Below are 27,583 nucleotides of genomic sequence, written 5' to 3' on the forward strand. Positions count from 1 at the left end.
TCCATGTTCTCATAGCCTTCAAATACTGCTACTGTTTTTAGGTCACACTAATGTCATTTAGACGGTTTTGGAGGTGCCGGAATTTTGTCCCTCAGGAGTTCTTTTACATGCCAGTAAATCTACAGACACGAGCCTGACATATCTGAGTAACTCCAAATACCACTGGACGGAGTCAGGATCAAACCTGTCAAGTTGGGGTCAGAAGACCAACGCCTCAATCGTCTAAGCCACTCAGCCCGGATCTCATAGCTTTCCTTCACGTTAATTGAGTAGGCCAGTGACACTGGCGGGTAAATGCTACCATTATGCAATAAATAAAATAAACTTGTGTCTGCGTCCTGAGGCGTTGCAGCTCCTTCCAGGCACAACCCCAATGGAGGTGAGCTGCACGTATCATTTAAACCACATACCAACTCTCCTGCCATTCTCAAATTTGTGGCAGTACCAGGAAACGAACCCGAGCACGGCAGCTTATAGGGCCAACCATTACACTATGGAGGCAGACACCATGATGCAATAATATTGCTTTTAAACTAATCTTAGATGAATCAAAACGGCAGGTTCCTAGCTCTTGCAGGAGACTACCCATATCATTACAGTAATTTAAATCATTACAAACAGAAAACAGATGTGTAAATGATTGCTGCCATTTTCAAAATGACACGTTAACATCTTGCTTCAATAAATTACATCCCTGAAAATGATAACCCAACAATTTCACATGGCATTCCGAAAGACTGAGGTCTCTTAAATCATTTAGTTTGCATTAAGAAATTCTACGAGTTATATTTTTTTTACTATTTGCTTTACGTCGCACTGACACAGATATGGCGATGATGGGATAGGAAAGGCCCAGGAGTGAAAAGGAAGCGGCCGTGGCCTTAATTAAGGTACAGCCCCAGCATTTGCCTGGTGTGAAAATGGGAAACCACAGAAAGCCATCTTCACGGCTGCACACAATGGGATTCGAACCCACTATCTCCCAGGTGCAAGCTCACAGCAGCGCGCCCCTAACCACATGGCCAACTCGCACGGTCTATGGGTTATACTTAGTTCTGCAAGATATGGACTGATGTTAGAACATGAGGGTACACGTTCATCCTCAGGAGAAGCGCTGCTTATTTCCAGTTCATCTAGAGGCTGCCAGCTGCATAAAGATTGAGAGCATCTACCACAACTACTTGATGCCTAACTCTTTCCCTCATCAACTTTACTTTCAAAACACAGCTCATATACTTTTTTTTTTTTTTTTTTACTACAGGAGTGATATTTTCCTGATCGATTTTCTCTGTGATTTCTGGGAAAATTCACCACAAATGAAGCAAAATATGTACGGGTTATTAATGCAGTTGTGCGACACGACAAACACAATAAAAATATGTATATAAATAATAGGAATAATAAACATTGAGTTAGACCTATGTAACTCATCGTTCACAAATAACTTAGATATTCGGTGTCACAAAAATACACAGTAACATCAAGAAGTGCAAGAGGTGTTCACCTGTCAATGAAGACCATACTTCATAAAAGTATAGTGTTCGTCAAACTTACTAATCTCATTTATAAATCTAAATGGAGGATGTTTAACCAAATACAATAAGCGACACTCAGCGAGATATCGAGGGACAGCTATTAGAGCTCTCTCTAGCGGGTAGACCTGAGAACTACTGATTCTGTCATAAGAGCACGTGTATTTGTGTGTAAAGTTTTTGGTGTTATTTATACGTTTTCAGTAAGTTGACATAATTAAATAGTAGCGTGTGTCATTCCCTGATTTCTCCTCTCAACATGAGGGGAAAGGTATGTGCTGTGTTTGGTTGCAGTAACTATGAAGTAGAGAAGAATGCGCGGTTTATCTTTTGCTTCTGTCGTGACAAGAACATGCAAGTAATATTGTGTTTGTATATATATTCTTCCAGTGACAAAGAGATTTTTATAGTACTTCATAATTTTCTGACCTGCTAGACACATATTTTAACTGGCTTAACATATAATACGCATATTTTTTTGTATAGTGCAGCAGTTAACCTTCAATACCGATGTGTTGTTATAAGTGTGATCTGTGGGTTTTGAAATGTCACAGAAGTGATTTGGATAAGGTGTACAAGAAAGAAGGGACGTTACGCTTATATAAGAATTATAAGATTTGTTCAGACCATTTCCAGGCCAGCGACTTTAGAAATCCTCGACTATACAGCCAAGGGTATGTTACATTTTTACTCTAATTGTACACAAATATTCCTCAAAGCATCACTATCGACAACATTTTCATATTTTTCTTTCTTTTATCCCTCTTCTCAGATTAAAGACGGGATTTTATAGATTTTCTTTCTGTTAGTAGGCTTCATGTTAAGAGGAAAATTGTCCAGCTTTTAAATGTTAATTCACTGCATCATGTGTGTAAGGAATGTGCCGATATTTTTATTGACAAGTGTCTTAATGTGATGATACAATGGGTTTTTTTAATGAGAAAAAATACAAATCTAACCGTAAAGTTCAGGCAGGAATGCTAAAGCAAAAAAAAAAGTAATGCATAAATGAAAGATCAAGCCATTTCACAGCAGTCCATTTCACATCTTGTTTATATGTCTAATTTCAGTCTTTAAATAATAACCTTTTAAATAATTCATTCATTTATCCAGAATTGTTTCAGCAACTTCAAAGTTAATATCTCCATAATACTTTCTTTCTAGACGTAATTTATTTATCCATTTTCGTATATTGCATTTCCATTGATATTTGAATTTAGCGCGACTTTTCAGGTCAAGTCACTAGAAGCGCCACCATCGAATTGTCTCCCATTTTAACAAGGCTAAATCCGTAAGTGTCGTGTATTGTCTCTACTGTATTTGGTTTAACCTCCTAAGCAACCACTAAGTTATTAAGTGCCATAAAACGGCAAACTCATTCTTGTTTGAGTTCATCCGCCAGTGTGTCGTCCTTGAAATATGTAGGTGACACAACAAAACGAGTGCCATATCTGGAATCAGAACATCAAAATACACTAGAATCACTTAGTTTTATTTAAAGGGAAATGTTGTTTACCTGTGGTATTAGATAGTCACACATTGGTCATCACATTCTAACTCTCCTTTCACTAACCTCGCCTACCAACAAACCAAGAATCCACTCAAGATCGTCAGCCAGTCTAGTGCATTGTCTCATGTAAGACTTGCTCTCTGGCCAATGAAGATGTGTTGAAATATTTCTTCCTTGAGTTTTTCTAATTTACTAAACACATGCCTTGAGCCTTGCTGAGGGTTAGATCCTTATACTCTCTACCTTTTTTTCTTTTTTATATAGCAAACTTAGCTTGCTGCCTGAATTATATCATTGTTAAATGATTACTAGTGATTTAAGCCCAATAGGGAGCGCTTAGGACTAGTTCTTTTTGGATGCGCGCTCTCGTTCCCAATACCTCTTCAGTCCTGCTATTAGTTTTGCCTTTCTTTCCTGTGAAAGAGGTTTGAGAGATTTAACAACCTTCGGTAGAGGAGACCTTGAGTTTACCATTTTACAAAATTTAGGGCTTCTGAGACATCAGTATTAGGAATCCCAGCAGAAGGTAAGTCCTTCTTACTTCAACGAGCCACATGCTTCCAGGCTTGTAGCTTTTGATGAGTGAAAAGATCATCTCTGTAAGCCTGCCGCTGTCCATTTTCAGAAGGTGCCCGTAAAATATCAGCCGCCTATGTTGCATGCTAGCGTTTCCAACTGTTGGTGTAGTTCAGAGTTCGCTTTCAGTCAGTACGTTCCAACTGGGAGCACTTTTGGCCCATGAACATTCCAGAGGATACGTCTTTAGACATTTTCCAGGTCGACCATGGTGCACTTCCTGTTCATCAGTAAGGTCTCCGCAGCATATTAGAACTTGGATCTAACGACAATTTTGTAATGGCCTATTTTGGCGTTCTTCGAAATGCACTTCTTCTTGTAACGGTTTTGCGACAGTTGATATATTGCTCTGAGTTTGGCACATCTGTTTAAGATGCAGGTTCTCTCTCCACCTTTGGGGTGGACCCACTCGCCAAGATAAAGGAATCAACTGACTTTTCCAATCATTCCATAGATGGCTGCCACAGGGGCTTTCCCAGGGTGCTTTCACTCGAAGTACTTGGTCTTTTCATATGATATTTGTAGTCCTGTCTTTGCTGCTGTCTCGTGTAGGGATTGAATAGCAACTGAGCACCCTAGAGTTGCTGGTTAGGATTGTGACGTCATCTGTGAAAGGCAGGTTCCTGATCTCGATCCTCCATGTCCCGCCTCCAATGGTAACCGATTTGGTTCCGAGATTGCTCCGTGTAAGTTCGCAGCTTTATGACTTTGTTGAGCACCAACTGAAAAGAATAGACAGGAGGCCATCTCTTTGTCTCACACCAGTTGTGATCTTGAAACTCCCCAAGACATTTTTCCTCTGAATTTTACATTGGAGGAGGTGTCCGTCAGATTCTGTTCAACAAGGGTGTGTGTGTGTGTTGTAATCCATGCCACGTTCTCACAGCAACAAGGAGTGTCTGGCGTCAGTAGTCATAATCCTTTGTGAAGTCAACGAATAGCATGGCGATGTTCACACCCCTTACATATTTTAATTGGAAAATTGTTTCCAGGTTGAAGATCTGCTCAGTGCAGGACCGACCCCACCAAAATCTTCCCTAATATTCACCAATCGTGCGACCATACTGGCACTCCACACTGTCCTGTAGAATCCTAAACAGAACTTTATAGGCTAATGGTACCAGCGATATTCGCCGGGAGTTCTTGACGTCACATCAGTCGCCTTTCTTGTGCAGTGGGTGTATTAGAGCTGTCTTCCCAGTCATCAGATATCCTGCCAGTCTCCCAACAGTCAATCAGGATCCGGTGTATGACCTCTGTGATCATAGTTCTGCCCAGGCTGTCTTCTTATTCTTGAGGCAGTTGATGGTGGTAGTTATTTTCTGTAGAGTAGATGGTTCAGATGAGAGGCAGACATCTACTGCGTCTACTTCAGGTAGTCTATCCTTGGGGTCTTGGCAGTTGAGCTGCTGGTCAAAATAGTCTGCCAGAAGTTGCACATCCACATGGTTACAGGTAACCAACTTCCCGTCTTGGGTTCTTGAAGTGAAGACATGATGGATTATACCCGAAGAGTTCCTTTTTGAATGCCGGTGTTGCACCATCTGAATTCTTCATCCAACTTTTCTTATTTGTAGAAAATATTTGTGTAAGATATATCTACAACTACATATTGAAGTCCATTGTACTACACAAATCACAATGGAGGCCTAATTTCCTTCTTCATTCAAAAAATATATATATAATACAGTAAACCTTCTGAACCAATGTGATCCCAGTGAAACACACGCCATCCACGTTCTGAAGCCTTCAGGTTCTATAAGATCTTCAGCAAACTTGTGACTTCAGATTTATTCCAACACTGCTATTGTATCCCCATCCTTGATGGGACAATCACACAACATTTATTGAGCATTCTACACAGAATGCCATTAGATCAAAGTATAACAAAAACAGTATATATGATACATACTACTTATACTCATCTGACGGAAATAATATCGTATTTATGATGGCTGCAGTAGTTGCCTTGCAATGTCTTCCAAATGCCAAGTCATGTTTCCATTTGATGGCCACGGAATGCTTCTCAAAATTAAATCCACTGTAAGTATTGAACATCTTTCAGAAATGTGTATTTGTCGAATTATTCAGAAACTCAGCACCAAATATAATTGGTGACATTATAAATGGAGATATAGCACACTTAGTTCTCTTTGTGTTCAGGCCTTTATCTCTGCCTTCCTCCCCCTTCACACACGTCAAAAAATTCCAGCATAAACACCAAGTAGCAGGATAAGATTAAAAATGTAATGACAGATGAAAGCATTTAAAACAATGGTGGAATGCTCTCCATACAGTCAGTTACTGGTTCATAGATTTAAAAGTTTCACAAGACTGCCACAGATATTTCCTTTTTTTAAAATAGCAAATCAGAATAAGGTATAGAACAACAAAAGTTTGTAGATTAGATTCTGAATCAATTTTGTTGAGAACAATTTTTCAGTAAAACCAGCAGCAAGAGAGATTCATAGAGTTTTATGTTTCAGGCCCTCTCTGAAGCCCCAGATTAATTATTTTTAACAGTATATAATATAGTTAAGACTCTACTTTCCTTTACCCTAAACTTAAGTACCAAGTTTCTTGAAAATAAACCTATTTCCCATGATGCTGTAAGAAAAAAATTTAACTGAACACAACATTGGCCATTATTTGACTCATCTAGTATATATATATATATATTTACAATTTGCTTTACGTCACACCTAAACTGACAGATCGTATGATGATAATGGAATAGGACAGGACTAGGAGTGGGAAGGAAGCAACCGTGGCCTTAATTAAGGTACAGCACCAAAATGAATTGATTGACCTAATGGAAAGACGAAAACTGGACATCCTGGGATTAAGTGAAGTAAAATGGAAAGGAAAAGGAATGAAGAAACTAAGAAAGGGGTACACCTTGTACTGGATGGGTAACAGTAAAGAGCAAAGAAATGGAGTGGGATTTGTAGTGAATTAGAATATTGAACCAATAGCTGAAGTTGATTATGTAAATAAAAGAATTATTATAATGCACATATATGTAAACAAGGAACTACTGAAGATAGTACAGGTGTATGCTCCACAGGCAGGACGTAGCATGAAAGAAAAAGAAGAGTTCCTCAATGACCTGGAAAAACATATTGTTGGAGATGGGATTATGATAATGGGAGATCTGAATGCTCATGATGGACCTGAGAGAATGGGATATGAGAATGTTCTGGGCCCACATGGGTATGGCAATAGAAATGAAGATGGAGAGGAACTGTTGGACTTTTATATCAGAAATAACCTGATAATAAAGAACACATGGTTTATGAAGAGGAATAGCCATAAGATCAGCCGATATAGTTGGGATGGACAGTATGGAACACTCATCGATTATATAACAACAGACCAAGAATGGGGAAGATATGTCATAAATACGAAGATAATCTCAGTGGAAATATGAAGGGTGATCATAGATTATTAATTGTGGAATTAAAACAAGTAAAAATCCCTAAAATTGTATTGAAGAAGAAACCAAAGATCAGGATTTGGGAATTGGAGGAGGAGGATAAAAGAATGGCATTCCAAGATTGTATAAAAAGGAAGTTGCCTAGCACAGAAATACGAAGTGGAGAAGAAGAGTGGGACAATTCAAGACAGACATTCGTGGAAGCAACAATTGAGGTATGCGGATACACAAAAGCAAAGGTTACGGGAAAGGAGACACTGTGATGGACAGAAAAAATAAAAAAATGAAATAAAAGAAAGAAACAAGGTGAAGAAAGAAATGGATAAGGGAAAGCAAAAAATTGTATCAGAGGGATGAGAATAAGATAGAAATGTCACATGTGGAATACGAAAGATTGAAACTACAAGTAAAGAGGAGTATCAAGGAAGAAAAGGAGAAATGTTGGGGAGAGTTTACCAACAAAATTGAGCAAGATAGTCGAGGAAATCAGAAACTATTATACAGAGTAACAAAATCGAAAAAAAATAAATTACGATAAAATCAAGGCATTAGAGAGAGAAGATGGATCGATAGTACATGACGAAAAGAGTCTTCAGAAGGTGATGGAAAAGTATTTTGAAAAACTTTATAACGAGGATGACTGCTCGGAGGAAGGAGGAGATAAGAAAATGGAAATAATAGATGGCGAAATAAGAGAACCCGATAACATGATTGGAACTTGAAAGGGCAGCGAAATCAATGACTATAGGTAAAGCAAGTGGAAAAGACGAATTCAATGCTGATATGATTAAGGCAGCTGGAAGCATTGGACTACAGTGGCTATACCGAGCCCGCAATGTCATATGGAAGGATGAAACGGTACCTGAAGATTGGCAACGAGGCAATATACCATTGTTCAAAAAAGGAAATAGGAAGAAATTTGAAAATTTTTCAAAGTTTTAATTTTGCAATGCATAGGTTATTGTTTTATTCATTTGGGCCTAAAACAACCGAAAACAATTTTTTTCCTTATTTGGAACAGTGCAACCCGTGCCGACTCGTGCGCAAACACGTCCATGCGTCACAAGAGTGGCGTGCTCTCATTGTTATTGTCACTTAGTTTTCGCTTATCGGGTAGCTAGCACGGATTGTTTTATATTTCGAAGATGTCAGTGGAACTAAGGAGCAATAACAAAAGCATTTTCTTGGTTGATGAAGTAAATCACCAAATAACAGGCTCAAAATTACCATCTAATCGTCAAAATCTCGAGGTTCTATTTTTCAACATACGTGAGGTTAAGTTGACTGTTAGTGAAAGTGCAACTCTTGTCATTCGGGAGTGCAATATATTCTGGGAAAAGGCTGGAATACCTACCAGAGATATGCCTAATTGTATTAAGAAGTTAGTGGATCTTTATCAGGTCTGGCGAGAACTGCAAAAAATAGCAAGAAGATTCAGGATTTACAGAGGCGCCGCGAAGAGAACTTTCAACTTGAATTGGATAATTTATTCGATACTGCATATCCTGATGCTCTTGAAAGAATAAAAATCAAAGAAGATAAAATATTTTTGCAAAAGTAAAGAGAGCCAGGGCATCCGGGGTGCCTAGCGGGTGTTGACAAAAGTTGGCTGATATTGAAGAAAGGCCCAGGCAAAGAAAACTCGCAGAAGATAAAAAGACACTAAAGCAAATGCCTTCCGCGAGCTCATTGGAATCTGCAACTCTACAGACTTTTGATACACATGAAGACGTAGAAGAACAATCCACAAGCTCTGAAAGGAAGCCTGAAAGAATCTCTGCCATCCACATCTCAATCTCTAAGTTCTTAGGTACGTCGACAAGAAGAGGAAGAAAAGATTTTATCACATCTAAATTAGTTGCAACTTTAGACAGATGTCAACTAAGCATCAGAGAGTATGTTTATATAATTCAGTCTGTAGTAGAAGCACTGATCAACAAATCTTCAATTCAACGTATTCGAACACAAATGAGAAAAGATAGCACGAGATCCATTAAATCCGATTTTCAGAATAACGTGCCTGAAGTAGTTACTGTTCATTGGGATGGAAAATTGTTACCTGCTCTGAACGTAAGAAGTTCTAAAGAAGAACGCCTACCAATTATTTTTTAATATGACGAGGAAGAACAACTCCTTGCTGTGCCAAAGTTAGACAACTCTTCCGGCAAAGAGCAAGCGAAAGCGGTGTCAAATGCCCTTCATGACTGGAACCTGGATGATAAGGTACAAATAATGTGCTGATATACAACAGCATCTAATACAGGACGCTTGAACGGAGCTTGTGTGCTTTTAGAGCAAAAACTAGAAAGAGAGTTGTTACTCTTTCCTTGTCGGCATCATATTTACGGATTGGTGCTCAAAAGTGTGTTTGAACCGAAGATCCAACAAATCACTAGCAGTCCTGATATTCCACTGTTCAAAAAGTTTAGAGACAACTGGAAGAATATTAATCCTAGTGCCATCGAACCGTGCACTGATTTTGTCCAACAACATCTCTATGAGGCAAATATTATTGAATTGGTGATGTTTTCTAACAATGAGCTGGCAAAATCGACTGTACGGGATGATTATCGCAAGCTCATTGAGCTCGCTATTGTTTTTCTGGGTGGAGACATTAAAAATAAAATAAAAATCAGACCTCCTGGTGCAATGCATCAAGCACGATGGATGGCAAGAGCTATTTACTCCTTAAAAATGTTTTTACTGAAGTCCTAGTTTAAAATAACTGCTAAGGACAAACAAGCTTTACAAGACGTTTGTTTATTCATTGCAGTAGTTTACGTGAAGCCCTGGCTTGGATGTAGTTTGGCGATAAAAGCGCCGAATCAAGAGTTTTGTTTTTTAAAGACCTTCAATGATTACGAGAAAGTTGACAAGTTGATTTCCAATGCGGCTTTAAACAAGTTCAGTCGACACTTGTGGTACTTGTCAGAGGAAATAGCCATCCTTTCAATTTTTGATAATGAAGTTGATGAGCAGACTAAAGGAAACATTGTAGAAAACTTACAAAAGGAAAGCTTTGGTGATTCCGGAAAGAGATATGTTCCATCGAAAGAAGAGATGTCTGGCTCTCTGTATGGTATGTAGTAGATTAGTAGTGTTTAATCTGGTATTTAATTTAGAACTTATTTGTTTTATTTATAGACACTACAAGTATTTTTTATCTTGTTTCAGGGAAATCTTTGAGTGATTTTGTTTCTGTTAAGAGTAAAGTTTTATTTTCACGACTGAAACTTGAGAGCGGTTTCCTTCAAGAAACTGTATCTTCATGGAAAGACAACGTGGCGTTTGTGGAAGCTAAAAAGAAGGTTTCTACCTTAAAAGCAGTTAATGACACAGCTGAAAGAGCTGTTAAACTAATGACAGACTTTCATGGTTTGATTACTATAGATGAAGAACAGAAGCAGTTCGTATTACATTGTGTGCAAGAACATAGAAAAATTTAGCCAGACTGTAAAAAAGAGACTTTGAAGAGGAAATATCCAAATGAATAACTATAAAAATTGTATCTTTTTTGTTACTTACAAGAAGAGCATTATACAAATTTCTGTTTTCTTTTATATTTCTCTAAAATAATTGTTTTGAGTGATCATCTACAACTACATTTAAGAGACCCTTTAAGCAGCTATTTTCTAAAACTTTTAGGCCCCGTCGGAACGGGTTAAAATTAATGTAGGCAGCTGAAATTCTGTACTTGGGTAACTAATAGACTAATAAACACAATAACGGGGTATGCGTTTCAATAGATGAAAAAAAAAAAAAAAAAAAATCCCTTTTAAGGGACACCCTATTACAGTGGTATGACCCTCTTATCAGATGGGCTAAAAATAATGGAAAAAGTCATAGACTAAAGAATGAAGGATATAATAGAAACATAGAGGAAGAACAACATGGCTTTAGACCGAATAGATCCACAATTCACAATGCAAATGATAATGGAAAAACATCTGGAAAGGAACAAGGAAATCATGTTTGTATTTTTGGATTTGGAAAAAGCTTATGACACAGTTAAGAGAAAACATCTATGGGAATGACTACTGAAAAGGAATGTACCAAAATCATTAATTAACAAGATAAAAATGTTGTATCATGAGAGTAAAAGCAGTGTACAAGTGGGGAGTGGTAACTATGAAACATTTTATACAAAAAAAGTCTCAAGCAAGGAAGTGCACTTTCACCATTATTGTTTATTATATTGATGGATGAAATCATAAAACGTGTAAAACAGAGTATCAGTAGTGATGAAGTATATGCTTTGGTATTTGCAGATGATGTGGTGATTTGGGGAAAGGGAGAAAAGGAAGTACATAGGAGATTGGATGTTTGGAATGAAGATCTGAACGAGTTTGGAATGGTAATTAGTAAAAAGAAATCTGTAGTCATGCACTATGGAAAAGAGAAAATGAGAAGCCACGTGAACGTAGACAGAGAACGGTTAGAGAATGTAGAACAGTTTATCTGGGTAGCATTATTAATGGAAGTAATGAAACCAACCCTGAAATTAATAACAGACTAAGTAAAGGTACAACATTTTATCAAGTCAGAGAGCTTTTATGGGATGACAAAGTACCCAAGAGAACAAAATTAACATCATATAAACAGTGTTTCATACCTATTGTAACATATGGACTAGAAACGCTGCTAACTAATAAGAGACAAGATAATAAGATCCAAGCATTAGAAATGAAATTTTGAAGAACATTGGTTAAAAAGACAAGAAGAAATAGAATTCAAAATATTAAAATCAGAAGAGCTAAAGATAGAAACGTTAGTATAGAACATACAGAAAGCAAGACTGAGATGGTTCAGACGTGTAAAAAGAATGGGAAAGGAATGGGTAGCAAGAAGGGAATTGGAAAGAGAAGTTAAGGGAAAGAGACAAGTTGGAAGACCGAGAAGGTCAGATTTGGAAGGACATTAGAGAAGATGGATTGGATGTGGCAGAAGTAAGGGAGAAGGAAGAGTGGAAGGACAGAACGGAGTGGAGGAGGCTTGTTATCCATACCCAGGCAACTGGAGTGGGACATTGATGATGATGATGATGATGATGACCAGGCAGCATTTGCCTAGTGTGAAAATAGGAAACCATACCATCCAGCATAAAAATCAAGTACCCAGTTATATTTAGAAAGCAAAGACAGAATAAAGATTTTATGGACAGCATCGTCTAGTCCATTATTTTCCTTGAAAACGTATCTTCCTCTCATATGATCCAACCACTGTTCATGTCTACAGGGTCATCCAAAATCTATATTACTAACATTCACCTACGGGTGTGTCTTTGGTATCCTAGTCTATGTGAAGTCCACCTTCCGTTTATATACCAGGTGGCTGATGGACGCCTACTTTCTACTTATAAATGTCCCGCATGCATAAGTGATGTGTGGGGTGTCTACCAACTGATTTTAACAGGGGAACTACTGCCAGCGGGCAGGTTACGTCAGAATATGAAGAGATAAGAAACAGAGTCACACTCACAGCATGTTACTCAGCGCTGGCGGTCGAATGCACCCCTTGAATTAGTAAACATCGTTTTTGACCGCATAGTTCTAGGCTGGCGTATGGTACAGCCGCACTATATTTACTGTCTGCTTATCGCCAATGGCTAGTGTGTTCAGCAGCGACGAATACATAGACATTATTTTAATCTGGACAACCCGGTCGGAATGCAACCGAAGCTCCAAGCAGATGTATGCCTTCTACACAAGTATTTCACCAAACAGTATCGTTTTTGTTTCATACAAGCAACTCTTTCATCGAGTGGAATGTCTACACATGTATAAATTAACAAGTGATTAAATTTCCTTTTCTGCATCTTTGGCGTGTTAACAAACAGTAGCGGCGATTAGGGGGTGGGGCGTGAAGGGAAAGTCGCCCCCGCCCCTCGCCACTTTGTGGAGTAAACATTACATATTCACTTTAGCCACCTGGAACTAGGAATTATTATTTGTTTTTTAATTCCTTCACGTCGCACCGACACAGATAGGTCTTATGGCGACGATGGGAGAGGAAAGGCCTAGGAGTTGGAAAGAAGCAGCCGTAGCCTTAATTAAGGTACAGCAACGGCATTTGCGTGGTGTGAAAATGGGAAACCACGGAAAACCATCTTCAGGGCTGCCCACAGTGGGATTCGAACCCACGATCTCCTGGATGCAAGCTCACAGCGAATTATTTGTAAAAGAAACGTTATCTGTACAAGCCTTTGTGTCTTATCTGCTAATTCTTTCCTTACCGAGCTCGATAGCTGCAGTCGCTTAAGTGCGGCCAGTATCCAGTAATCGGGAGATAGTGGGTTCGAACCCCACTGTCGGCAGCCCTGAAGATGGTTTTCCGTGGTTTCCCATTTTCACACCAGGCAAATGCTGGGGCTGTACCTTAATTAAGGCCACGGCCGCTTCCTTCCCATTCCTAGGCCTTTCCTATCCCATCGTCGCCATAAGACATATCTGTGTCGGTGCGACGTAAAGCAAATAGCAAAAAAAAAAAATTCTTTCCTTTATTTTCCTTAATTATTAACATAATTTTTGGCGGAAATAAGCACCAAATGCCGATCGTCGCGGCTAACCGATTTGTATAGCGCTACGGCAAGTAGTGGAGACTTTGCATGTGCTGTGGGGAAGGGTAGCAGGGGTATAATATTTTTTTCAAAGTCGTGGACTCTGAGTTATAATTCACCGGTATGCCGCACGCATTCATCAGTCTGGCAGCCTCTTCAGTGTCTGTTAGTTCCTTAGTGTGTATTAAAATACTAAATAACTTTTAATTGCATGATCATGCCGTACTTCTACTTAATTGTACCGGCTGAGCTAGCCGTGGAGTTAGGGCAGCGCAGCTGCGAGCTCGCACCCAGGAGATAGTGGTTTCGAATCCCACTGTCGGAAGCCCTGAAGATGGTTATCCGTGGTTTCCCATTTTCACACCGGGCAAGTGCTGGGGCTGTACCGTATTGAAGGCCATGGCCGCTTCCATTCCACGCGTAGCCCTTCCCTGTCTCATCGTAGCCATAATTCCTATCTGTGTCGGTGCGACGTAAAAACCAATTGTAAAAAAATATTCTACTATTTTGCTTCACATCGCACCGACACAGATAGGTCTTATGGCGATGATGGGACTGGAAAGGCCTAGGAATGAGAAGGAAGAGGCCGTGGCCTTAATTAAGGTACAGCCCCAGCATTTGCCTGGTGTGAAAATGGGGAACTACGGAAAACCGTCTTCAGGGCTGCCGACAGTGGGATTCGAAATCACTATCTCCCGGGTGCGAGCTCGCAGCTGCGCGGCCCTAACTCCACGGCTAGCTCAGCCAGTACAATTAAATAGAAGTACGGCATGATCATGCAATTAAAAGTTATTTAGTATTTTAATACACACTAAGGAACTAACAGACACTGAAGAGGCTGTCAGACTGACGAATGCGTGCGGCATACCGGTGAATTATAACTCACTGTCCACGACCTTGGCAAATACACTGACTGACAGAGCAAATGCAACACACAGAAGGAGTGGTCAGAACTTTATGCCAATTGCAGGGTAGACTGACGTCACTGAGGTATGCACATGATGTGAAATGCGCCGCTGTGCTGCGCACGTAGCGAATTATAAATGGGACACGGCATTGGCGAATGGCCCACTTCGTACCGTGATTTCTCAGCCGACAGTCATTGTAGAACGTGTTGTCATGTGCCACAGGACACGTGTATAGCTAAGAATGCCAGGCCGCCGTCAACGGAGGCATTTCCAGCAGACAGACGACTTTACGAGGGGTATGGTGATCGGGCTGAGAAGGGCAGGTTGGTCGCTTCATCAAATGGCAGCCGATACCCATAGGGATGTGTCCACGGTGCAGCGCCTGTGGCGAAGATGGTTGGCGCAGGGACATGTGGCACGTGCGAGGGGTCCAGGCGCAGCCCGAGTGACGTCAGCACGCGAGGATCGGCGCATCCGCCGCCAAGCGGTGGCAGCCCCGCACGCCACGTCAACCGCCATTCTTCAGCATGTGCAAGACACCCTGGCTGTTCCAATATCGACCAGAACAATTTCCCGTCGATTGGTTGAAGGAGGCCTGCACTCCCGGCGTCTGCTCAGAAGACTACCATTGACTCCACAGCATAGACGTGCACGCCTGGCATGGTGCCGGGCTAGAGCGACTTGGATGAGGGAATGGCGGAACGTCGTGTTCTCCGCTGAGTCACGCTTCTGTTCTGTCAGTGACAGTCACCGCAGACGAGTGTGGCGTCGGCGTGGAGAAAGGTCAAATCCGGCAGTAACTGTGGAGCGCCCTACCGCTAGACAACGCGGCATCATGGTTTGGGGCGCTATTGCGTATGATTCCACGTCACCTCTAGTGCGTATTCAAGGCACGTTAAATGCCCACCGCTACGTGCAGCATGTGCTGCGGCCGGTGGCACTCCCGTACCTTCAGGGGCTGCCCAATGCTCTGTTTCAGCAGGATAATGCCCGCCCACACACTGCTCGCATCTCCCAACAGGCTCTACGAGGTGTACAGATGCTTCCGTGGCCAGCGTACTCTCCGGATCTCTCACCAATCGAACACGTGTGGGATCTCATTGGACGCCGTTTGCAAACTCTGCCCCAGCCTCGTACGGACGACCAACTGTGGCAAATGGTTGACAGAGAATGGAGAACCATCCCTCAGGACACCATCCGCACTCTTATTGACTCTGTACCTCGACGTGTTTCTGCGTGCATCGCCGCTCGCGGTGGTCCTACATCCTACTGAGTCGATGCCGTGCGCATTGTGTAACCTGCATATCGGTTTGAAATAAACATCAATTATTCGTCCGTGCCGTCTCTGTTTTTTCCCCAACTTTCATCCCTTTCGAACCACTCCTTCTTGGTGTTGCATTTGCTCTGTCAGTCAGTGTACATTATACCCCTACTACCCTTCCCCACAGCACATGCAAAGTCTGCACTACTTGCCGTAGAACTATACAAATCGGTTAGCCGCGACGAACGGCATTTGGTGCTTATTTCTGCCAAAAATTATGTTGATAATTAAGGAAAATAAAGGAAAGAATTAGCAGATAAGACACAATGGCTTGTACAGATAACGTTTCTTTTACAAATAATTCGCTGTGAGGTTGCATCCGGGAGATCGTGGGTTCGAATCCAACTGTGGGCAGCCCTGAAGAGGGTTTTCCGTGGTTTCCCATTTTCACACCACGCAAATGCTGTTGCTGTACCTTAATTAAGGCCACGGCCGCTTGCTTCCAACTCCTAGGCCTTTCCTATCCCATCGTCGCCATAAGACCTACCTGTGTCGGTGCGACGTGAAGGAATTAGCAAAACAAATAATAATAATTCCTAGTTCCAGGTGGCTAAAGTGAATATGTAATGTTTACTCCACAAAGTGGCGAGGGGCGGGGGCGACTTTCCCTTCACGACCTACCCCTTAATCGCCGCTACTGCTTGTTAACACGCCAAAGATGCAGAAGAGGAAATTTAATCACTTATTAATTTAGACACGTGTAGACATTCAGCTCGATAAAAGAGATGATTGCATGGAACAAAAACGAATACTGTTCGGCGAAATATGTGTGTAGAAGTTGTACATCTGTTTGGAGCTTCTGTTGCATTCCGACCAGGTTGTCCAGTTTAAAATAATGTCTATGTATTCACCGCTGCTGATCACACTAGCCATTGCCGATATGCAGACAGCAAATATAGTGCGGCTGTACCATACACCAGCCTAGAACTATACGGTTGAAAACGATGTTTACGAATGCAATGGATGCATTCGACTGGCCGCGCTGAGTAACATGTTGCGAGTGTGACTCTGTTTCTTATCTCTTCATATTCTGACGTAACCTGCCCGCTGGCAGTAGTTCCCCTGTTAAAATCAGTTGGTAGACACCCCACACATCACTTATGCATGCGTGACATTTTTAAGTAGATAGTACGGTGTCCATGAGCCACCTGGCATATATATTTATTTATTTTTTTACACAGCATGCATACAATTTCAATTCACAAATTAATTTTCAAAATATATTGTTTTCTTAAATGAAAATTTTCCCACATAAAATCCCAATTCAGAAAATAATGCTTTTCATTACATGAAAATTTACACATGTGGCTCAAAATAAAACAAAATACTTTGAAAAGTTTGTTAGGCCCTAATGTAAATGCAAGTTTTAGATGTTTTTAGACAATGGTTGCAAAACAACATCTCGAAAGGTGACTGCAAGAAAAAATACAAACGTATCAACAATGAAAAATGGACTTACCGAACTTCTACTTCAGGTTTATTGTGCCTTTCAACAACTTGCGAAGAAAAATTATCAAGGCACATTGCAGCTGTTAGGGTATGTCTGACAGCTGTCAGGTATGGTCGTAAAGTAGCAGACTGAAATTGAAAGAAATAACCAGAATTCAGAAAATGTAGTAAACTAACTTTCCTTCTTTATACAAATAATCTTTATCCTTCTCTGCACAAAAAATCAGCAATAATTTCAAAGCAACCTAACCCTTCAAAGTTCTTCACTCTCTAAAGAATTCAAGGTCAGTTTAAAAGCAGGTAAATGATTTAACATCACAACTGCGTGATTAGGTCCATTTAATCAGTAACCTTAGGTAAATGTGTACAGCAAGTTTTATCCCCGGCTAGTTTGCCGACAGACAAAAGTGACTGGCACTCGTATACACACCAACAACTTCCATCACCTTTAAGCCCATTGATCTTGTCTGTTTGAATAATAATAATAATAATAATAATAATAATAATAATAATAATAATAATAATAATAATAATAATAATAATAATAATAATAATAATAATAATGGTTTTAAGTCCCACAAACTAAATTCACCGTTTTCATACACAACAAGGCACCAGGATTTTTCCCCACAAGAGTTATTTTACATGCCAGTAATATACCTGCACAAGTCTGGCATATTTCAGTACATTCAAGTACCACCAGACTGGGCAGAACTGAACCCGTGAACTTCAGCTCAGAAAGTCACTGTTCTACTGTCTGAGCCACTTAGCCATGTGTTGTGTGAGTCCTGTTTTATTTGATTACAGGAGCTTGAAACAGTATGTAAAACAGCAATACATTTACTGGATGCTACTCATAAGCGCCCATATGACAATTCGTAGGGGGGGGGGGGGGAGGGGGCAGACCTGGGGGTACGTAGTATTTTTAATATTTTGGAAGATAAATGGCGACTTGTATTCTGTGGTAGAATAACCCACGGTGTTCCCTGCCTGTTGGTGGAGAACAGTACTACCGCTTCTACCTAAAACTGACTTTTACATCATTTTCTTGAAAGGAAAACACCTGACTAGACTAGACTTTTGCCTTTCCCTGAGAGCTAGGTGGGGGCCGAGGCCCCACCTTGCCCCCGGGTATGGGCGCCCTTGATGCTGCTTGTTTGAACTCAGCCTAGCAACCCGTATTTCAGTGGGATTTGTTTGCGGTGCCTGTATATGTGAATAACTGGAGTTAGGACTGGGAATGAAACAGCCAAGATCTTGAGAAAAATACCCTGAAAGCATTGAGATTTTATAAGAAACTACAGTAAACTACTTCCAATATGGTCAACTTTAGGAAATAAAGTTGTCAATCTCCTGAACCTATCAGAAGTTCTCACACTGGTTAGTGTCAAAATGTGCTTACTGAACGGTCGCCTTTTGAACTGTAAATTAGAAACAAACAGCAGCTACATGCATATAATCCTATCTCCAAGAGGACTGATGAAAGTTTGAACCAACATCCTTGGCACAAAAGGAGCTTGAAATTGCAAAATATCAGGACAGCATGTTCAAGTACAACAGCTATAAAACTTCCAGCGTAGAGCATATGACGTATCCCATGTCACTTCCAGCTTGCGTCAAGCTACACGTCAACCACAATCAGCTTATGTCACATTTAATTCAATATCTCCATAACTCAGAAAAATCTGACAATGGCAACAAGACATATCATTACAATACCTAAAGGAATGCTTACATTTTAAGACAATCATGACAATCCCATGGCCTGTAAAGAAAGAATTGGAAAGGCTGATGCAACAATGATGGGCTATGACTCACAGTATTCACTGTCTGGCTATATAAGCATGGTGAAGGTAGAGTATTCATTCAGTACTTCGCTTGTCAGCCAGGCCTCTGAAAGTATAGCTATACAGAGCTCGCTGTTTGTGTAACCTAGCACGAGATACACTCTTCATGACCTGTAACACTCAAAGGGTTAGTGTAATTTCTAAATCAATACTTGAGGACTTAACCAATTTCCGTGAGGAAGACTTGCAATAATCATGTAAAGGACTTGTAAATATTCTGTCTTGAGGACTTATAAATATTTTGCTTTAGGGACTTGTAAGTATCACCAAGTTGAGGAATCGTAGTAATCTTCATGTGAAAGATTTGTAAATATTTCCGTGTTGAGGACTTAAAACTGTTTCCTGTGTTCGGGACTTGTAATAACTTCCGTGTTGAGCACTCATAATTATTTATACATGTACAACTTTAACTTTAGTTATTTCTGCTTTGAGTGTTTAAGGAATTCCTAGTTAGCACTTGAGAACTGCTTTCTGCTACAAGTGCTTGAATAATTAACAAGACAGTGTTAGAGACTTGCATTTGAGCACTTGTTTCTACAGTGTAAATATTTTACTTTGCTATATTCTACTACGAACGTAGATAATTACCAAGGCAGTACTTGGGATTTGCAATCATCTCTGCATTGCGATCGATTCATTTTGTGGTATGAACATTGAACATAGATTCTTTCCTTGATTGGGTGCACATTAATGAGCCAAAATGGCATTTAGGAACTTAAATTTATTTCTGTTGTCATATTGTTTAAGGGACTAATATTTATTTTTGTAGCATTGATGGACTTGTGTTTATTCCTATAGCTAGTCATCTACTAACTTTACATTTTTACTATGCTGAGTGGTAAAATCATTCAAACATTAATTGTTGAGTCTATTGAAGAGAGAAGTGTTCAAAACAGAATTTTATCATTGCTCATGGATACTGTTTACAAGAGACAAGTGTAACCTCGTTAATCTTCGGTCTTCCGGTGGGGGAGTGCAATTTATTCGGTGACTCATTGCAGAACTTCATGGTATGCATGTTGGATGCTGCTAGGATTCACGGAGCCTGTGGTAACTGGTAACGCTGGCTGGTCTCTGTGGTGCCTATGGTTGATGGTGTTGGACTACGCAGTGCCAGCGGTTATTGGCAATGCTGGTTGAATTACATCATCACCATGGTGGAACGTGCCCAGGAGTGTTCATGTCCTCATTGCAGCAGAAGCCAATGAAAAGGTTAATGTAGAGGTGATATTCAACAAACTTACTGAGAATAAGTCAGCAATTAAACTAGAACTCACATTTATTTGAAAAACCCCCCTTCTGTACCCGCTCTAATTAGTGTGCCACACACAACCCTGCATATAACAATAAAATGACCTTTTCAATACAATATATCAAGTAAAAATATTACAACACGGAACAAAAACGAAATTTGTAGCTCATAACACAACCCCGCACTCATGACTCATCATGTTCTTCAGGCTACCCAGTATACAAGATCAAATCTGATGTCAAAAGTATGTGTTTCTGTCGTTATAAGAAAAATAAGCATTTTAAAGGGAATTTTTCTATTCATAAAAAGATGTTGTGGTGACCCTGCTTCCGGTTAGTCGGAACACTTGCAACAGAATCCAGATCAATTTCCACTTCCTGCTTCAGTTCTGCCAAGCCTCATTTGTTTCAATGAACATGCAACTTGCTGTGGTTGGTCAATAATATATGGTAACAAATCGTTACAAATAAAACACAGTCTACTTTAGCACTCTAATTTATTTCAGGATGACCCAATAGATGCATACACATACAAACAAACTTCTATTCAACCGTGACTGACCGCACTCACTAATTGCTAGCTATTTACAAGTCCCTATTCTTTTCACACAGTAGGCAGTCTGGCCTGTTGGTATTACCCAAGAGGGCTATAATCCTGATCAACAGTCCTTTGACATGTGCTCACAAGTCCAGTCACACCACACCACAGGTACGCACAGACAGCTACGTTTAAACACAGGGCTACTTGCCACACAACACAACACAGTTCCTTGGTTCAACTCCAGAGAAATTTCAGTAATTCACACAGTCAAACACAGTGAGTAACTAAACAGACAACTATATGGCTACAGCTCAACAGTGCAAACCAGCTGGACAATACTCCTCCCAACAACAATTAATACTGTTCCAATTACACTCAAATTAGCTGCTCCAATTGCTGACTCTACGACAGTTCTCAGTCCACAGAAGCACACACACAATACTCTGTACCATACCCGACAATACCCTGATGACAACAGTGAACAGCCGTCTTCAGTCCAGCTACTTACTTGACCCTCTAATGCAACTACCACACTTCATTCAAGGTGGCCTTTTATACCTTGTTGATAGGTTAATAGAATATTCAGAGTTTGGCTAGAGATGGACCACTTCCACTGTACTTTCCAGAAAGCACATGGAGAAACCAGACAAGGGAAAAAAAAGAGGAGGGGCCATGGTATGTTGTCGGGTGGGCTAGGAGCTCCCCCATGCAGATTTGGTCATCCCTTTCAGAAAATACCACAGGGGCTGCAATAAAGCTGACAGTTGCTTGGGCACATTTTAATATCATTCTTCAAGTTCATGTTCAATAAAAGTTTCATAATTACAGATATTAAAGAAGGCAGACAGTCAAAAAAATCTAAGCTCAGTTATTTCATGAGATGAAAATATCCATGCATCACTTGGTACATAATGTTACTGACTTTTACGTATCAGTAACAACTTTTACGGTTCACAGTTATAAATTCGGATGTCTCCACCTAATCAATAATATGTATGATATTGTGAATATGTATTTACATTTTAAAATACATTATAATTACAGCACTATTTTTGGTCTTATCAGGATCATCTTAAGCTGTTATATACACCATTAACAATTAAAATAGCAAATTCACTGGTTAAAACATCACTCTTCTCAGAATTCATGTACACAGTCCTAAATTCTAAGTTCAAATTCTATTATTCTACATCATTATTTTGGTAAAAAAAGTGCATTATAAAACATGTTTGCACCAGTCAAACATATGTGGAACGGTTATATTCCTTGAATCTGGTTCTATAATAAAAACATAATCTTAAAATCTAGTAATGAATTCACAATTGATAATGTTGTCTATTATCACTGTTAGAGTAAAATGGGGTAGCCTATACATTTTTTTTTTTTTTTTTTTCCAGTTTATACCAGTCAAACATAAGCGTTGAACGGCCACATATCCTTGAATCTGTCCGTTGCAGTGATGTATGTGGTAGCCTCTTACTAGCTGTTATAGCCTTTTAATGGTCTTTATTAGAAGGGGATATCTTATATATTTGAGTGTAAACAAGCTTCATAATGCACTGTTCTACCAAAATAGTGATGTAGGATAATAGAATATGAACTAATCATAATAATTTAGGACTGTGCACATGAACTCTGAGAAGAGTGATATTTCAACAGTGAATTTGCTATTTTAATTATTAATGGTATATATAACAGCTGAAGGTGATCCTCACAGGATAGAAACTAGTACTGTAATTATAATGTATTGAAAAATGTAAATACATAGTACTGATTAGGTGGAGGCATCCAAATTTATAATTGTGAACTGTAAAGTCATCAATACAGAAATGAAACTAATATCATATGATACTTTTACTGTTTTTGGAGATGCCAAAGTGCCAAAACTTTGTCCCAAAAGACTTATTTAACATGCCAGTAAACTTACCAACACGAAGCTGTCATATTCGTGGATGTTCAAATACCACCAGACTGAGCCAGAATCAAACCTGCCAAGTTGAGCTCAGAATGCCAGCGCTCTACCGTTCAAGCTACTCAGCCCGGCTGCTTCACTTAATAATGCAGAAACTGAAGCAAAATGCACAGTACATGAGACGGCCGTGGTGTTTCGCTGGTGGACTTAATTCCATGAGGAATGACTATCAACGCAGAAGCCTACTGCACAACCTTGAACAAACTCCGACGTGAACAAAAGATGCAGCATGCTGACAAATGGAATTTTGCTCCTTCACGATAACGCAAGGGCTCACGCTGCTGTCTAGAAACGGGACCTACCGTATTTACGCGAATAATCCACGCATATTTTTTTAAACAAATGGGGTGCGGGTTTTATTTGCGTCAAGGTTGACAACACACTCCTGGGTCACATCGTTTTTGATGTTGGTTTACAATTATGCTTTGTGTAACCGCAGATGTAATAAAACTGTCCTCATATGCCATATTTAAATGGAAAACTATTCATACTTGTAATTATAAACTGCCTTTACATTTTTAGAAACAGTATTTTACAGAGTAATTTAAATACAAAATGTCTCCGCATCACGATAGAATGCGTCTTTTGGAAAGCGCAGGGGTAGCTTTCTGCACTTTCACTCACATTGGTGTGTCTATAGTGTGTTTCATATTTGCTAAGTTTGAGTGAAATCGTATATTCTGTATTCGCCGTTTTAAGGAACGCCACAATATCACGTGCGGGCAGTGCGAGGAGAAGCAGAATTCGTGAAGACTGGCGATGCCGACATTAGGCGAAAAAGCCTGGCTCATAAACAATCAATTCGCACGTGCCAAACAATATTGTCAATTCCGACGAAACTGCATTTACTTTTTAATTTATTTTTTTACTGCTGAGCACAGATGGACTCATGGTTTTAAAGGAGACTGAAGTGAAATATTTCCTCCCTTCGTCATAGGAAAGTTCGATAAGCCACGATGTTTTAAGGCCGTCGGGCACTCTCAGGCAAAGCAGCTATATCCGTAAATTAACATGTTCATATTTGCGTAAAGAACACGTGGACCTCGCGGAGTGATATGAAATGTTTGTTTACACCTGCGTTAGTCTTTCGATGGAAGTAATGTAGTTCATTTCATTTTTTTCAAAATGAGCCTTCCTAAAATTAGGGTGCGGGGATTATTCACGTAAATACGGTAATTCACTCTTTCAGGTGGGATGTTTTGGGATCACCCACCATATTAGCCCTCACCCTGTACTGCGCAATTTCCACAATTTTTGACGGATGAAACATCATCTTGGCAGGCAGTGCTTCAACGACAATGAAGAAGTAAAAACGGTCGTGAACTCCTGGCTGTCAGAGCAGAAGACAGACTTCTCTGAAGAGGTATTTCAAAACTTACTTTTAAGGTATGAGAAGTGCCTAAATAAACAAGGCAACTATATAGAAAAGCAAAGAAACGTATGTAAAACCTAAAAATAAATGTGGTTTGAAAATAAATTGTTTGGTTATTTTTTATTAAAAAACAGCCCTCGAACTTAACTGAACATTTCCTTGAATGTTGCAAAGGCAGTATTCTGAGTGATCGACTGAAATAGCCTTATAAAACTACTCAAAATGACTTAGCAATGTTGATACTGCAGCAGGCTGAAGCTTTTTTTTTTTTTTAAATAGTGCTTCAATGTCGCAATTACTCAGGTTTTTGGAGGAAGAGCTAGGGCTAGGAAGGAAACGGCCATAGCTCTCACTAAGGTAAAAAGTAAACTCATGTCCTCATCCCGAGGTGGTGCAGCTCTTTTCAGGCACACCCCCACTGGAGGTGAGCTGCGTGTACCATTTGAACCACATACCAGCCCTCCTGCCATTCTTAAATTTCTGGCAGTACCGGGAATCGAACCCGGGCCCCCAAGGACGGCAGCTAATAACACTAACCGTTACGCTACGGAGGCGGACTTCACTAAGGTACAGCCCCAGCATTTTGCCAGATGTGTAAATGGTATACAGCAGAAAACATCTACAGTGTTGCTATTGGTAGTGTTCAAATCCGACACCTCCCAAATGTGAGCTTATAACTACACGGGCCGTATTACGCAGCCTACTCCCTCAGTCAGGCTGACAGCAACAAGAAACTATATATCTAACGAAGACAAGTCGTGCTCTCGTACAACTGTGTGATGCATTTTTTTTAAATGGCATGTGGCCTCCGAAGAGGCTTCGTGCAGATCTTTCAAGTTGATACCTATAGCCAACGTGCATGTCTATGAGGATGAGGCCCTAGCTATAATGAATTCTAACGCTGGAAATGACATACACACTCAGCCCCCTAGCCATCAGAATTAACCAATTAAGGTCAAAATCCCTGTCCCAGCAGGGAATCAAACCAGGATTTTTGGATCAAAGGATGCTAACCACTTAGCCATGGAACCGGACTATAATGCATTGGTGGCTTTCTCTCAAGTAAAATATACCAGAGGTGAAGTATCCCCCCCCCCCCCCCCCCCTCCCTCATTCATACACCCAAATAGAAACTACACTATAGGGGACTACCATCAGGAAGATGAAAACTGATGTACTGAAGGTTGGAGCATGGAATATTTGAAGTCTGAATCATCATAGTAGGTTAAAGCAGACATCACCACGTAACTGCTCTATGGAGCGGGTGTTACTTGCTCTGCTCTGGACGGCTGTCTGTCACGTGACATGATAGCAGCAGTCAAGCAGGTTGCATACCGTGGTCGTACTCTAAGCTACTTCCCGCTCGGAAATGTTACCATATGAACAACTGCTGCTGCAATAATAATAATAATAATAATAATAATAATAATAATAATAATAATAATAATAATAATAATAATTTCGAGCATGTATCATGTGAGATGAACAGGACACAGATTACAGAGTATAACAGGACAAGAAAATTATTCATTGACAAAGGAATATGCAGCAGTGTGCAAAATATCCTGAATAAATACATTTTCATGATTAACTGAAGCTTTGGGATACGTACATTTACCAAAAGAAAATACAATTTGCGTGATTTGTAAACATTCCTTGCGCTCTCATTAACATACATTTTAATATTTGTATGGCATTTATGACTATGACAACAAATTAAACACACGAACTAAAACATATCACTGGTGTACTCCTCCTTCACGGGACCTTTGGGCTCGTTTAGATAGTATTGTATCAATGCTTGGCACTATCGTTTGCGTACTGCCAAGTCGCAAAGCACATGTCAAGTTTTCATCGGTGAGCCGACTTCTATGTCTAGATTTACAAATCTGCTTTAATGAAAACATCTTTTGACATAAATTAGTTCATGCGAATAATACTTAAAATATGAGCATTAAATTTGTGCAATGTAGGAAATCTCTCCCATGGAAAACGAACATAAAATTCAGTCAAACTGTCTGTGTTTGCAAACTTATCTTTCATTTGAGTATCGCACTGAAAGTCAATCAGCTCTAGCTTCAGTTCTGGGCAACAGCTTGCACATCCACCGAGAAGGGCATAGCGAACACCTGCAGATCATTTTCTAATGCCTGAATATCATGAAACCTACCCTCAAATTCGTCATATAGCGACATTAAAACCTCTTTATATTCTTCTAATGTTTTACCAGAATAGTTTGGAGCTAGTCACAACTCTGCAGTCAAAGTGTGAAAATGTGCTGTCTTTATTCACGAACTGATTTTCCCACAGTAGTATTTTTCACTTAAAAGCTTTAACACGATCAAAGAGGAGAATAATGATAAGATCTCTACCTTGTAGGGAGGAATTAACATCATCAAGGTGGCTGGCGAGATCTACAGTACTAGAAATGCCACATCTCCTATCTATTTTCCATTGTTCATTTCTCCTAGTGGTTCATTGTGCATTTCCATAAAAAGAGCTATTTCTTTCCTCAGAGCATACAAGCGATATAAAATTTTTATCTACTAAACCACTGCACGTTCGCTGTCACCTCACATGAGTTCACGCGTATCATGTCGGAATCTAACCAGTCAAGAAAGATGGGCTATACTTTTGCGCTACCAGCCTTCAGTACACATTACGTCATGAACATCCCCTACTTCTTCCCCTACTAGCTCGCTCGAAAGCGGGGAGCAAACTGGCTCGGAAGGCATTTTGCTCTCAATTGACGATGCCTGGGTTAAAGAACCTGAAAATGGAAACCGACACAAAAGTTGATAAGAGTGAAGTATGTTGGTAAGAAGAGCATGATTTCCGATCAGGCGACTAAAGATTTAACTTATAATTATATATGAGAAATGCATAGTTGAAAATTAAAGGTGTGCTATGTCGGTTTATGTTCGAGTCAGTACTGCACAACTTATTTTTTCAATCACTAACAGTCTATCACTGCAGGTCTCCTCCAACCTGAGCATCTTCTCTTCTTTTCCCTTGCATCTAATGATAAGAGGTTGGTGTATTTGGACACCTTCACATACCAATGGACTGAACCAGGTTTGAACCTGCCAACTTGGAGTTGACTTAGAAGGCCAGTGCTATAGTGTCTGATCTACTCAACCTGGCAACAATAAATACAATTGGCTTTACTTTGCACAAACACAAATAGGTCTGATGGCAACGATGGGATAGGAAAGTGCTAGGAGTGGGAAGGAAGCGGATATGGCCTTAATTAAGGTACAGCCAGGCTGAGTGGCTCAGACAGTTGAGACACTGGCCTTCTGACCCCAACTT

At 40.0% G+C, this 27,583-nt stretch overlaps 1 protein-coding gene across 4 annotated transcripts in view; it reads right to left on the bottom strand.

The window, feature by feature from the left end:
- The window catches only part of Arpc4 (Actin-related protein 2/3 complex, subunit 4), a 121,407-nt gene that overhangs the window by 46,106 nt on the left and 47,718 nt on the right, over window positions 1-27,583 (bottom strand). For all 4 annotated transcript variants that reach the window (XM_067141166.1, XM_067141165.1, XM_067141167.1 and 1 more), the window contains one exon: window positions 17,299-17,417. In XM_067141166.1, coding sequence (XP_066997267.1) covers window positions 17,299-17,417 — 119 coding nt within the window. The remainder of the gene's footprint in view (window positions 1-17,298; window positions 17,418-27,583) is intronic.

The sequence above is a fragment of the Anabrus simplex genome, chromosome 2, assembly GCF_040414725.1.
Source record: "Anabrus simplex isolate iqAnaSimp1 chromosome 2, ASM4041472v1, whole genome shotgun sequence".
NCBI lineage: Eukaryota > Metazoa > Arthropoda > Insecta > Orthoptera > Tettigoniidae > Anabrus > Anabrus simplex.